This window comes from Mastacembelus armatus, chromosome 8, assembly GCF_900324485.2.
Source record: "Mastacembelus armatus chromosome 8, fMasArm1.2, whole genome shotgun sequence".
In the NCBI taxonomy this organism is placed as follows: Eukaryota; Metazoa; Chordata; class Actinopteri; order Synbranchiformes; family Mastacembelidae; genus Mastacembelus; species Mastacembelus armatus.
Genome location: NC_046640.1, coordinates 18046210 through 18059538, shown reverse-complemented (window position 1 = coordinate 18059538; position 13329 = coordinate 18046210). Strand labels below are relative to the sequence as shown.

The following is a 13329-nucleotide window of genomic DNA, read 5'->3' as shown; positions in this document are numbered from 1 at the left end:
AAAATCATAAAGAGGAGTGGACATGGTAAACGAGGAAAACAAGAAGTTTCAAGAGAATGTCACAGTAAAAAGAAGTGAGAGAGAGAGAGAGAGAAAGAGAGAACGAGAGAGAGTGAGAGTGAAAGAGAGCGAAAGACAGAAAGCGAAGACAGGGTACATACACTGAGATTACTGCCACGTTGTTTCCCTTTCCTCCGCTGCTGTATGAGCACAGAGAAGACACACACACACACACAAAGCCACAAATACACCAAACACCAAAGGTGTGGCCACATATGGAGCATACAAACAGAATCAGAAAGAGAAGAATGAAAAGAGAGAGAGAGAGAGAGAGAGAGGGAAGTAAGGCACACAGCAGTGAAGTGATACAAAGAGAAACAGGGTAAAGGGAAGTAAGTGTTATTGAAGGCTCAACCCACAAGAGATGGGGTGCCACAGTGAAGAGAGCAAAGGCACACAAAAAGATAAGGAGGAACAGAGAAAGAGACTAATTAGACACAAAAGCAGCAGTGACGGTGGAAAAGAGACACTTGCCACAGTGATTGGTGCCAAAACAGTGTTATATAGACAAGGTCACTACAAAAATGCTCAATTAACGACACCATGATCACAACAGCAGTGACGACAATCAGCAGAAAACACACACAAATGGATATGCATATCCACACACACAATTACAATAGACTCAAACCGCAGACTACGGTGTGATAGAACCGTGTGAGTTTAAGGCATGGAGAATAGTGAAAGCACAAAAACTCCAGCACAAACCTGAACTGTATACAACACACGTTTGTTTTCATTCATTCCTCGTGAGGATATTACATTGACTTACATTTATTTCCTGGAGACCAACTCTAACCAGGCCCATCATCCCTACTTGCTTAGCCCTAAGCCTTACCCTAACCTTAACCTGACCCTCACCATAACTTTAAACAACACTGCCACCCTAAAATTCAAAAGAGATTGGCACAGCAAAATCTTTCACAGGCAGGAAGAGACAGTTTATTGTAAAAACAAGAAATGATAACTAAATCAGGTGCCTGTATATGGTGTGTATGTGTGTGTGCCTATGACAACCAGAGCACTCACCACATATGAAATATTCGAAAATGGATGAGTGTGCTAGATGAAAAACAAGACAACCTCAGTTAAAACCCTCCATGCAGCTGGAGGGATGAAGAGGAGAAAAGACAACAGGAGAAGGAGAACAAAGGAACAGAAGGTCTGGCTTTGCCTTGCTATGGCTATTTTGAATTCACACTTTAGAGGCCAACATTTCAGCAAAACCGTTGCATGTTTTAACCAGAAATGTTGGCATGTCCTGTCAACTCACATGTAACCCAAACTAAAATGGAACTTGGAATTTGGTAATTATGACCTGAATTTTGCAGAAATCCCTTTAACCAATATTTCACCAACATGAATTCAAGGAACCACAGCAACAAGTTTGTAAGCAAGGAGTCAGACCTTGTGAGTATGACCTTTTTGAACAACAGGAGATGAGGAACATACAAAATGATGAAAATAGAAAGAGAGTGGAAAGGTGAGAATGCTGCTCACTTGGTTGTCGCCTGGGAGGCGGGGCATGGAAGCGGCCCTGCCATGGCCTTCCATTGGGGGAAAGTGCTCAGTATCCGAGTAACCATCCTGCCCCATCTCTCTCATCTCTACTGTCTGTAAACAGAGCAGGAGAGCAGGAGATGGTGTGACTGGCTGCTAAGAAAGCAAAGAACTGAGGGACTCAGGTAAAATTTAAATTTGGTGAGTGTGTGTATGGTTAGTGTTCTTTCTTTGATCTTTCAAAATATGTGCTAAATAAAAAAAAGGAAAGGGCGTTTGATTTTTATATAGACAGGATTGACAGTTTACTCCAAACAAAATATAATAGAGGGTATTGTCAAAAATTGGGCTTCAAGCAAATGTTAGCGCAGCATGACTGTGTGCTATGCACAGCCTGAACGATGTTAAAAACATAGCTGACAATGTCAGTCGTGTGCAGGCGCTGATGCATTGTAGGCAGTAAGTGAGGTTGTGTAAAGTAACAACCATCAACATTCAATTTTGGTCACAAACATGCACATCTTTCTACATAAATATGTCAAATTCTACTTTGTTTAGAGTTTACTTTGAGAAGTGGAGCTGACTGGCAGCTGGGGCTGTTAGCTTGGCCTTATCTTGATTAATCACACCCACGTTAAAACAGAGGAATGACACTTTTTTTTAGCTTTATGTTATTTCAGTTGGGATGCCTTGCTAATTTCAGCAGGTAGAGTTAAATTAAGTTAGTTTTAAAATATCAAATACAACAAAATAACACTAACAAACTCTGAATTATATAAAGCTTCTTGTTTTATGATTTGCTTTGTACTGCAGGTTATCATTCAGACTGGTCTGAATGAAACCGACAACCACTCTCTTCTATCCAACTACCATGTTTAAACTTCTCCAAACCTCTGCTGATTGATATGGAGAAGTGGTTATTGTGCTGACTGAGACACAGACCTGTCAGGCGCTAGGTGGTCTACAAGCAGAGATGTTTGACAGCAACGAAGACAGAAAAATGAACCACTCTGTAGTATGCTCTGAATGCAATGTGGAAATATATGCTGAAAGAAACATTCTATAACTTAAAACATTATCTGAAAATACAGGATTGAGAGATGGAGCTAATCCAAGAAAGGTTAACACCATTTCATTTGATTAGTAACTGAATAATTGGGGAAAGACAGATGACAGGAAATGAGAATGACCTACTGAGTGGAAAGTATAGAGGTAACAAGGCTGCAATGGTAAGAGCTTTGAACTTTTATTCATAATAATATAATATACAAAAAAGACAGAAAGCAATTTACCTTACTTGATTTCCTCCATATTACCAAATTGATAAAGAATTATCCAGTCCATGATTTTGTATAGCTCATTAACAAGTTATACATTCTATGTAGATTTTAGGAATAATTATGTTTTTATATTGACCAGGTTCCTCTCAACCTTATACACAAGATAATATTTATTCAATTGGAAGGGACTGCTAACAAAAAAATCCAATTCTAATTCTCTAATAAAGGGTAAGCACAAGCCTAATGTCGCTATACTATTATATAATTCATGAAACACACATGGGTTTACAATGGAGATGGAATCACAGTCTGTAACTGCATGACAGTTACAGCTAATTTTACCAATAAATTCCCCATTAACAGTTCTTTGGGTGTTCATTTGATGGCAATAAAATGAAAGTATAAACATATTTTGAATGAGTCAAGTGTTTTCTTGTTCACACAAGTTATTGTTAGGTGTGTGTGTGTGTGTGTGTGTGTGTGTGTGTGAGTGTGTGAGTGTGTGAGTGTGTGAGGTTTCAACCTGAGAGTTGGTCATGCTTCCCAGGCTATCCTTAGGATGTCCCTCAGGGCTCCAGCTGCCGACCTTCTGGGACATTTCCTGAGCACGAGCCGTCACCCATGACTGGCTTTCTGGGATTCCCCCCTCCACTGGTCTATGACACACACACACACACACATACACACACACACACATACTCTTTAACTGGTCTGCTTTCAACAAACCTCCTGTTGTCTCCTGTACAGTCAGATACGCCAACAAGATCTAACTTACAGGCTGTTGATAGGTTTCGTTGTCTCGGGTGGAGGGAGGGCATTACTAAGTCCTGGACCTCCATCCTGGGCAGGGGAAGGTGGCTCCACACGCTGAAACAGTAATGGCGTTCGATTCTGTGTGAGATATATAACATGGCCGTTGCCAGCTATCAGGCAGACTGACAGGGAAACGGGAGGAAAACGAGCAGAGCAGGAATAGAAGGGATGTAGAAAGAGGGTTGTTGCCAGAAGCTGTTTGACACAAAAAAGGCAAAGCTGGTGGAAGAGGAATAAATGGAGCAGTGGGGAACTCTTGAGCAGGGAATACTCAGTAGCTAACAGGACAAAGAGATACTGTAGGTGAACTCAATGTACATTCTGGGACCTGACAACACTGTGAGGTGTTGAAGTCTTTTTAACCATTAGAGTGGTTTATAAGGTCCAGTGAGAAAATTAAATTCTCCCACTCAGTCCAGAGGGGTGGATCAAAGGGAATGTACAGTAATCATTCTGGATCTGCATCTGATGACCAGTTTTAATTTGATGATTAATTAAATACGGTAAAAAAACGAAGATAACATGTTTCCAGAGGAGTGAGGGGAAAACTGAAAAGAGAAAAGTAACAAAAGAGGGGCCTTGTTCAAAGGAAGGATGGAGGACATCATGGAAGATAAACACTGCAACAGTCCTGTGAAAGATGAAATATAGCAGTTGAAATGCACAGAGACAAGTCCAATATAAAATACTACATTCATTGTTATACAAGTTACAGCAGTAATAGCTAAACAAACATCTTTCACAGTTTCACATTCTTCCCTCTCCTCGTATCCAAATCCAAACTGTGGCAAAACCGCCCATATATGTGACATGTAGACATGTAGCAGTCTACAGTGCAGCACATAGAGAGTGAGAGGCATTGTGATCACCAGAGTGTAAAGGTTCCCATTATGTTGAGGCATGGTACCTGGGGCTGTGACACTTGTTTAAAAAAAATAAATCCAGCAGGCATCAAAACTGCTAAAAAAAAACAACTGCATTCTGGGATAAATCTAGTGAATTCAAGTTTTGTGAGAAGTAATTCAAATCTCTTCATGGATTATGTTTGTGTTTACATTGTGTACCTAATGGAAATATAGCAAGAAGCATTAACTTAGCCCAGCAGATGGCAGCATAGTCTTTGGTGTTAGAGAACAGGTATTACATATAGAATCATTGCATTAGACTTAGGTCATTGTGTTCACACCCTGTGCAGCCCTTGTATGTGACTGAATAAGCAGTCCTCAATGATCTGGACACATGTTGCCACAACCCAGGCCTGTGTATACAGGGCTACAGCCCGTAGACTGTTATTCTCCTTGAGACAGCAGTACCTGCTCATCACGAAGAGCCTGCGAGCGCTTAATCTTGCTCTGCCGGTAGTACTCCATGATCATCATGGCAGCGTAGATTTTCCCCACTGTCAAGTCTGTCGCTGCTGAGAGAATGACAAGTTACCCTGCAAGATTAGACCCTTAAGTATGGACCCTGAGCGTGAGGAATGGCAGACAGAGGGTGTGATATGCACAAAAACAGACATCTTGAAATCTCACACAGATGTTACACACATGGACGTTGAGCAAATAGTCTTTTCACAAACAGATTGTTCAAATAAACTTCTTACATGTTTTTAAGAGAAACGTTTAACTTTATATAGTATAGATATTTGATAAAGGATTATTTTTGTAATTAAATCATCTCACGGTTATATACATTATTTCAGATATGCAATAGTAAAAAGCTAAACAAAATCAAGGCCTTCCATGAATTTGTAATCAAGTAATCACAAATATTAACACAAGTGTATGTGACTAAGTCTAATTAAAAAATAAAATTAAATCGATACAATCTGTGATATTGAGACTAAAAATGACTTCTTTAGACTTGGCTGCAAATGTGGTGTTTAATACATCATTTCTGAGCTATCTTCATTGCAAATCCTGTGCATTGCACAAACTAAAGCAACCAATGTTAATACTAAAAATATATAATGTATAAACACTAATGTCAGCCACCTAATATACATAGCCTGCTGCACCTGGAGTGAAAAGACGTCTATAGAGAGTTGATCTATAGTAAGGCACCCTCTGATCTGAGGCACTGAGAAGTTGGACTGGAGGAGAATTTATGTGGCGAGAGTGGTTTCAGTTGCAGAAACAGAGGATATTGTGTGTGTAGGTATGGTTGTTTTGTGTTAAATGTGCAAGGACAATACCTGTAAAAATCATTATCATTATCATTTTGTCAGTGCTTCTGTTTGTGTTTCTTGAAGCTCATGAAATTAAGTCTTCATAGATATGAGATATGTGAGTATGGATATGTGGGGTGATGTGCCAGCTGGTTCAGAGGGTGCAGCAGTGAGAAAGAAGCGGTCCTCAGGTGGCGTGAAGAGAAAGTTGAAGCTCTTGGAGGCACAGGGTGGCTGCATCCAAGCCACACTGTAGCTCCAGCACCCATACTCTGTAACTTACACTTGTGTGGTGTAACCAGCAAATCCAGCGTCTTCTGGGAGAGATTGGGCCAGATTGCCATCATCTCTTTCCTCAGCTCTGCGTCCATTTGTTGCTTGTCAATACCACCTAAACATATTCAACACATGCATACACCCACACAAGGATACACATATATAGAGATACATGCAGATCCATGCCCAAGTACATGAACACACACAAATTTAAAAACAAACATGCGCACACAGAAATATTTTAAAAAAAGTTGACTCAGTCACATAAAGTGCACACAATTCATTCATACCCAAACAAATCGATACAAAGAGGTAAAAGAAAAGACATACAAACATAAAAACAAACAGAAGTATCATTAGTAAGGTCATAATGAATATTATAATAAAATCATAACTGCAATGGAAGCTATACACAGACTAAGAAAACCTAAGGATCTCTACATTCAGCTACACACTAAAATTACACGCACACAATGTAAAAACACACAATGTATTTAAGATACATTAGGATAAGATTAAAGAGCTGGAGGTTTCTGGGTTCACAGCAGAGAAATAGCAGAGACCAAGGGGGAAATAAGAAAAAGGAGAAGTAATTGTGAAAATTAGACCAAGAAGGTAGGAGAGATTCCAAACCAGCCGTACCCTTAGCGATCTTGATGTCCAACGCTGTTCGGATCAAAGCCATGAGAGTGGAGTTGAAGTGAACTGTGTTATCATCAGCTACAGGCAGATCCATACGAAGCAGTCTCTGTGGGAGAGCCAATCAGGGTAAGCAGTGAGAAAATCTGAAAGTGGAGGGGCATGTATGTGGAACCTCCAGGTGACAAGGTGGAGGGGTATGGTGTTTGTGGCAGGGAAGGAATAGGAAGTAAGGAGAAGGGAGGGGTTTGGCTACATTAGGTTGAAGGAGCTGTAGCAGTAGCAGGCTCTGACTCTATATACCCATAACAACTAGCTTGTACTCTACTACAGTGTCATTTGCATATATTCAAATTCACATGAAGGCTTTCACAGATTCTAATACGTTTAAATATGATATGTAGGAACCTGTGAGAGTAGAGGTGATTATTGAAGAATATTTTATAATTGCCACTGAGTTATACAGTCAGTTATTTCTTAACAGTTATGTTATCTATGTATTCTTTTTTAATGTCCCAAATACCTCACAGGTTCATTAAAAAAGCAACCTCAAGCTTTTAATGAAAATATGGCAGAGCAGCAGCTACTGTTATCCAGAGCTCCCACTATGGGTTTGGAGGTTCACAGTAAAAACAAGAGAGACCAGATGATAAACCAATAAACCAAAACCTATTGAGAGACAGATCCAAGGAAGGACACTATGGTTTTTATTTATTGGTTTACATTTACTGGTCTTGTTGGTCTATATTAGAAACAGAAGATACAAAGACACACACCAACTCACAGATGACAGACTGACGTTCATGTGTGTTTGGTGACAAAGGACCTGTAACTATCCAGACATGCAGCATATCATGCCTCCCCCCACACCACGAGTAAATACCTTTCCTTTATTCCATCCATCAAAACTTTTACAATCTCGATTCCCTCAAATCCTTCTTGCACATCCCACCCTCATGCAGCATGCAATGCATACGCAAAACGCCTCACAGGACAAGCAGCTGCGCAGCCGTACACAGAAAGCATCCTCTGTCAGCGACAAAATGAGTCTGTGAATTGTTTTAACGTGGCGTATCTTAGAGGGAATAAGATAACTTGTAAATGATGGGGCTGGGCTCAAATGATAGAGCAACTAACTCTATCACTAATTATCAGATTATCTAATGTGTGAAAAATGGGCACAGACTTAAAGGGTTAATAGGTGAGAGAGAGCAGCATTCTGTGGAGAAATAAATAAGATGAAATAAAATGACCACCATGGAAATGTTGTTTTGGTGATAAGATACATAATGAATGCGCAGGTGAATGTAATCTAGTTGCATGTAGGAAATATTTATTGAAAAGAGATATTTCTTCTGCCAGAAAATAGATATGAGTTAAAAGGGGACGCTTTAAGGAAAGTATGTCACGAGAAAAAGTGACCAAAAATAGACAAACAAAAGACAAAATGCAAAGAAAATTAAGAAGAAAAAAACATCACCACACTTAGTTGGCTGTGCCCGTAAGAAAGCAATCCTGCCTGAAGGTTCTGCTGTCTGTCTTCAGGATTAAGAAGACTGAAGGTTAAATGTAGTGGAGCTAGATGGGTCATTGTTCTGTGGACTCTTTGGAAGGATAAAGGTAAGGTTTGGATTTCTGTCATTGGCAAGGTGCTGAGGGAAAGTAGTAAAGGAAGCAAGGAATACACACAGAGATGGTGACTTTCTGGAAAATTCTTCCAGTAATAACCGTTAAGGAACAGATTAAGATGTTAGGGAAGTTATGTCAATATCTTTCATGAAAAGCATGTTAGAGATTGTTGAGCATGGGTATAGAGGGCTTAACTTTTAGTTCAGGGAGGAGGCTTTGAGGAAAATACTTTGAAGGTAAAACAAAAACAATCAGGAGCAAAAGTAAATGGGGTGGCAGTGTGAAGGCTCAAATAAAGACAGGGTTCATTAAGAAAGAGACAGAATTAGAAGTGCATGAATCTGAGTCAAATAGTACAATTTCAAGCAGGGAGCCATTTTTACTGGTGTAATCAACCAATTTTCCATATAATTTACTGTAAATGCTTAGTCATACGTTTGTGAATGACACTTTATAAATTGTAGTAATATTTAAGCATGACCCACAAGGAAGCATTAATAGTATAAAATGTCAGTACTATTTGTCCCAGGTCTGCAATGGAGAAGGGGAAGAGAACTGGATAAGGCAATGATTAGCAATGGAGTGATCTCCTGTGCCTACAGGCTGTTTGGCCGGCTGCCCCCTGAGGTTCACAGTGATCCGCCAATGAGGTTTGTGCGACTGTCAAGCTTATGACAAGCGAGATTACAGGAAAGTGGTATCATAAAAGGTAAATTTGTTATCATTTTGCATATTTCTATTCTGATAACAATTTCTGAACAATAAGCTGTGTTTGTGCTACTTATATGACAGACAGAGGCGTGTGCAGGAGGGAAGTAGTTGTGGTGGTGTCACCATGCAAAAGGCAGGTGGGGGAGTGTGTATATGTGGGGAGGGGAGCAGCATGCAGAGATGAGGGGGGCTGGAAACAGAATAGAACTGCATTGACGACAGAACCAAAGGACAAAGAGAAGATTGGACTTGCAGATAGAAAAGGCTGCTTGGGGGCTTGGAGCTGCTACATGAAGGGTGACAGAAAAAGAACTGCTTCTGCATGGCAACAAAAGGCTCTCTGAGGAAAACACATCACTGACACAAGCCCTTCTGCTCTCTCTACCATAAGAACTGAGAACATTTATGTGTAGGTTGATATGATCTAATTCTGTGTGTGTACGTCTGCCCCATCCACAGGACAGAACGAATCAGTACATTAAGTCTAGCGGACCTTCCAAGCCCTGCTGCACATGTGTGTTTCTGTGTAAGACTGTATTTAGCAATGTCTACACATGTGAAATGCTTGTCTAATGAATTCAAATGTAATGTTTTTTGCATGTTTGTGTTAATGAGTTTGCGTGTCTATCATACATGGTGCAAACGAGCTGAGAAGGTCCCGTTTTGTCCTTTCCTGTGGATACACGTCCCTTCAACCTAACTGTCTTGCTACCTTCACCCACCAATCCCACACCACCACACGCCACAACATTGATCAGCCCACCCCACTTTCCAATGAAAAGAAACAGAAACAGAGCCAAAGAAAGAACAACACTAAAGTTTACACCACTTTGAGCACTTAAATCCCTAACCCCTCCCGAAGACTTTGGTTTAAGATGGGGTCCTTTCTGACCTTGTAGGCCACCCGTGCTGGACACCTCTTCCCAAGGCCTAGTGGAGGACACATGTGCCTCAGCATGTCATACATTTCCCTGCAACTGATCCTGCCACTGCATCATCAGCCAGTGCCACCACCCCGTTAACAAAAGCACAAAAAAACAGAGAGACAGAGAGATTGAGAGAGGAAGATATTGGAGGTAGGGAGAAAAAAAGATGTAGCAAAAGAAAGTGGCAGGAGATGACTGATTAGAGGATAGAGTTGAAAAGAGAGAAATGAACCACAGTCTCAGAGATTGACAGAGAAAAGAAGGAGAGAGAGGGAAAACCAAAACAAAAAAGAAAAAAAAAAACAGAAAGACAAGGTTATTGGGCTGATCTGGACAGACTGAGGCTGTGTGGCTTCTCTATGAGCTACAGTCTTTTAAAAATCTGTCATATCAAGAAAGAGAAGAAATAAATGACAGGGAAGGGAGACACGAGGAAGACAAAGACTTTGTAGCATCAAAGGATATTTCTGTGCAAGCAGGACAAAAGTATAGATGATATATGTGTGTGTGTGTGTGTGTGTGTGCGCGTGTGTGTATGTGCACAGATGAGCAGGGCAGAGCTTGACAGAAGGCACCAAGCTGCTCCTGCTCAGATGAGAAGAAAGGGGAGGAAGAGGAAGGGATGTCAATGCAGTTTCTGTCTTTCCCCGAACCCCCAAGAACCAAGAACAATGCAACACTACAGTAGGCAACCGTAGCTTGCTACATTATAGCCATGGCTCCACAGCAAGCAAAAGAAAATAATATTCATTACAATAAAAAAAAGAAAAAAAGAAATGCTATAATTACAATGTTATAAAACTTCCTAATCGACATTTTTGATTTCACTTGGTGCATTTAGCATGCTTCTATGGGTGTCTGCATTGTCCTGCACATTCTCTCAGCAGTTCAGAATGCAAGTTGATAATGGTGGAAAACAAGTTGTACAACTGAAATGAAAAAGTATAAAAGCGGCATTCACTCCATTCCTGGATGCTGTGGCTAGCATGTGTTGTTGAGAGATTTTGTTTGAATGGAAGTCAAACCTTGCAGGCCACCCTATGAGGGCATTTCTTGCCTAAGCCGAGAGGTGGGTCGATAACTCGCAATAAACTGTACATGTCCTTATAATGAATGCGCCCGCTGCAAGAAGAATACAGGGGAGTTAAGAAACACACATTTATACACAGTTAAACACAAACATACACACGCACACACGCCAACATCCATAAAAAAGAGAAACATTGGGAGGAAAAGCACAGATTGACAAGTACACTGTATCAGAAGATACAATATGTAAATAACAGACCCCCTTAAACACATCTACACCTGAAGGCATCTATGCAAACTGCATATATACGCAAATAATAAAACACTTCACTGCATGCCACACACTGTTAAATGTGTCCTTAGCACTGCTAATACAATGTCACTTTTCCTATAATCCTCCTTTATTCTGCCATTTTTTTCACCCTCTTACTCATCTTCTTTAGTTCGACATCCCTTTCCTTCCTCCCTTTAGTTCAACCCCTAAATGGATGTGTGCACAATGTAATTAAGGAATTGCTAACAGAGTGCAAAACCATCTGCTGGGGTAAACAGCTAAATGCTTAATAACTGCCTTTGGTGTTCAGATCCCCTCCCTCTTAAATATGTGTTCAACGTCAGTCGTGTGTCTGTGTTTCTGGTCTCCTCGTTCCTGTGCAGCAGTGTCCATTTCCTAGTTAGTGAGCTTGTAGATAAAAAAAAAGATAATGTAGTTTCAAGAAAGACAATATTTTCACAATTATGGAATGTACATCAAGGTAACACGTTGAAAAGAAGTAGATGGATATCATTTTATAAATCTCAATTGATTTCTAAGGCAAACAAACTACAGCTTGTGTTGCAGAAGAGTTAACCTATAATCAGCAAATCAAAGATCTTTCCTGTAAACATAATTATTACCCTTTCGTTCTCACATTTCCCTTTCCTTTTTCCTCATTTTTCCAATTTCAAAGCAGTTTATTTGCAGTCTACAGGACATCATGAGGATAACACACAAGCACTGAATACAGATACCATGAAACTTAGCATGTCTATAGTAGACAGACTGCAGAAATAGACATGGGGGGGGTTTGTTTGCAGTGCAGATTTTGCCATATTAAGGTTTTGGCAGTATACAGATTCCGAGAGAGGGAAAAGGTTTAGGAAGTAGTAGGGCACAAAACAATTTACACAAAAGGGGAGGAGGTGGAGGAAAAGGGAGTGCAGGGAGTACAGTGTGACAGAAATAACCAGATGCCTGATGAGGTTATACTCAAATCCTTTGCAGCTATACTTAGTTTAATTCCTCTTTGTCTTTTTAAATACCTCGTGTTGACGTTTTACCAAAAAAAGAACCCAAACAGTCACAAAATTGTTGAGAAGTTCCTTCTTTGTGTGCGGGCCTTGCACTGTGTAAACAAGTTTATTAAAACAAGTACAAGAAACACACAATAAAGCATTTGTGTCTGAATGTGAGGTTGTGAATAATATCTATGTGGCCGCATGTGGACAAATACAACCTTAAACTAAATGTAACATGTTCATAGATTTAACTTAACAGACCCAACTGCAGCAGAAATTTAATTGCAAGCAAATAGGAATTACTGTTATGTTTCTTTGTATGTGTGTACGTGCACCTGAACATATGCACATTACCACTCACCAGGCAGCAGGATCATACTCGGCCCATATCCTGACATACTCATCCAGGTGGTGAGGTCCAAGGATAGATGAATCCCTAGTCAGGTATTCAAAGTTGTCCATGATGACAGCTACAAACAGATTCAGCATCTATACATGCACGCACACCCACACGCACACGCACACACAAGTAGAAAGTTAAACAGCAGATGTTACAAGAGGAAATCATTCAAACTGAATTTCAAAATCACTATCAAAATTTAAAAATCATTATTCTAATTATTATATTTTATGGAACACCACCAGGAACATGTTAAATTGCCTGTCCGCTGTTGAATTGCTGATTTCTTTTTGTACCTTTAGGCAAGAGACACAGAGCAACTTCAGAGCCTCAAGAAGTGCATATCTGATCAGTTTGTTGAAAGAAAAAATGTGGAATTTCAAATTCCTTGGCGGAAGAGCTAGAAGAGGTTATGGTAACATAAACAGGATTTTTTTTTTTTACATTTTAGGCATGGTTGTACTGTATAATATAACAGCATATAGACTGTCTGCTGCTTGATTATGTTTCCATCCATATATAGAATATAATACATCTATCAAAACTGTCTTTGTTTTCATCACTACTTCTCTCTACACTGGTTGCATACAGCAATGTACTGAAGCGCTGATATGTGTGTGT

At 40.0% G+C, this 13329-nt stretch overlaps 1 protein-coding gene across 1 annotated transcript in view; it reads right to left on the bottom strand.

Moving 5' to 3' along the window:
- cacna1aa (calcium channel, voltage-dependent, P/Q type, alpha 1A subunit, a) overlaps window positions 1-13329 on the bottom strand; it is a 68428-nt gene that overhangs the window by 7292 nt on the left and 47807 nt on the right. Inside the window, exons 41-49 of the mRNA XM_026324746.1 lie at window positions 12670-12797; window positions 11027-11123; window positions 6739-6844; window positions 6104-6211; window positions 4967-5067; window positions 3616-3731; window positions 3364-3496; window positions 1561-1674; window positions 162-200 (exon numbers count right to left, since the gene is read on the bottom strand). Of these exons, the coding sequence (XP_026180531.1) occupies window positions 162-200; window positions 1561-1674; window positions 3364-3496; window positions 3616-3731; window positions 4967-5067; window positions 6104-6211; window positions 6739-6844; window positions 11027-11123; window positions 12670-12797 (942 nt within the window). The remainder of the gene's footprint in view (window positions 1-161; window positions 201-1560; window positions 1675-3363; window positions 3497-3615; window positions 3732-4966; window positions 5068-6103; window positions 6212-6738; window positions 6845-11026; window positions 11124-12669; window positions 12798-13329) is intronic.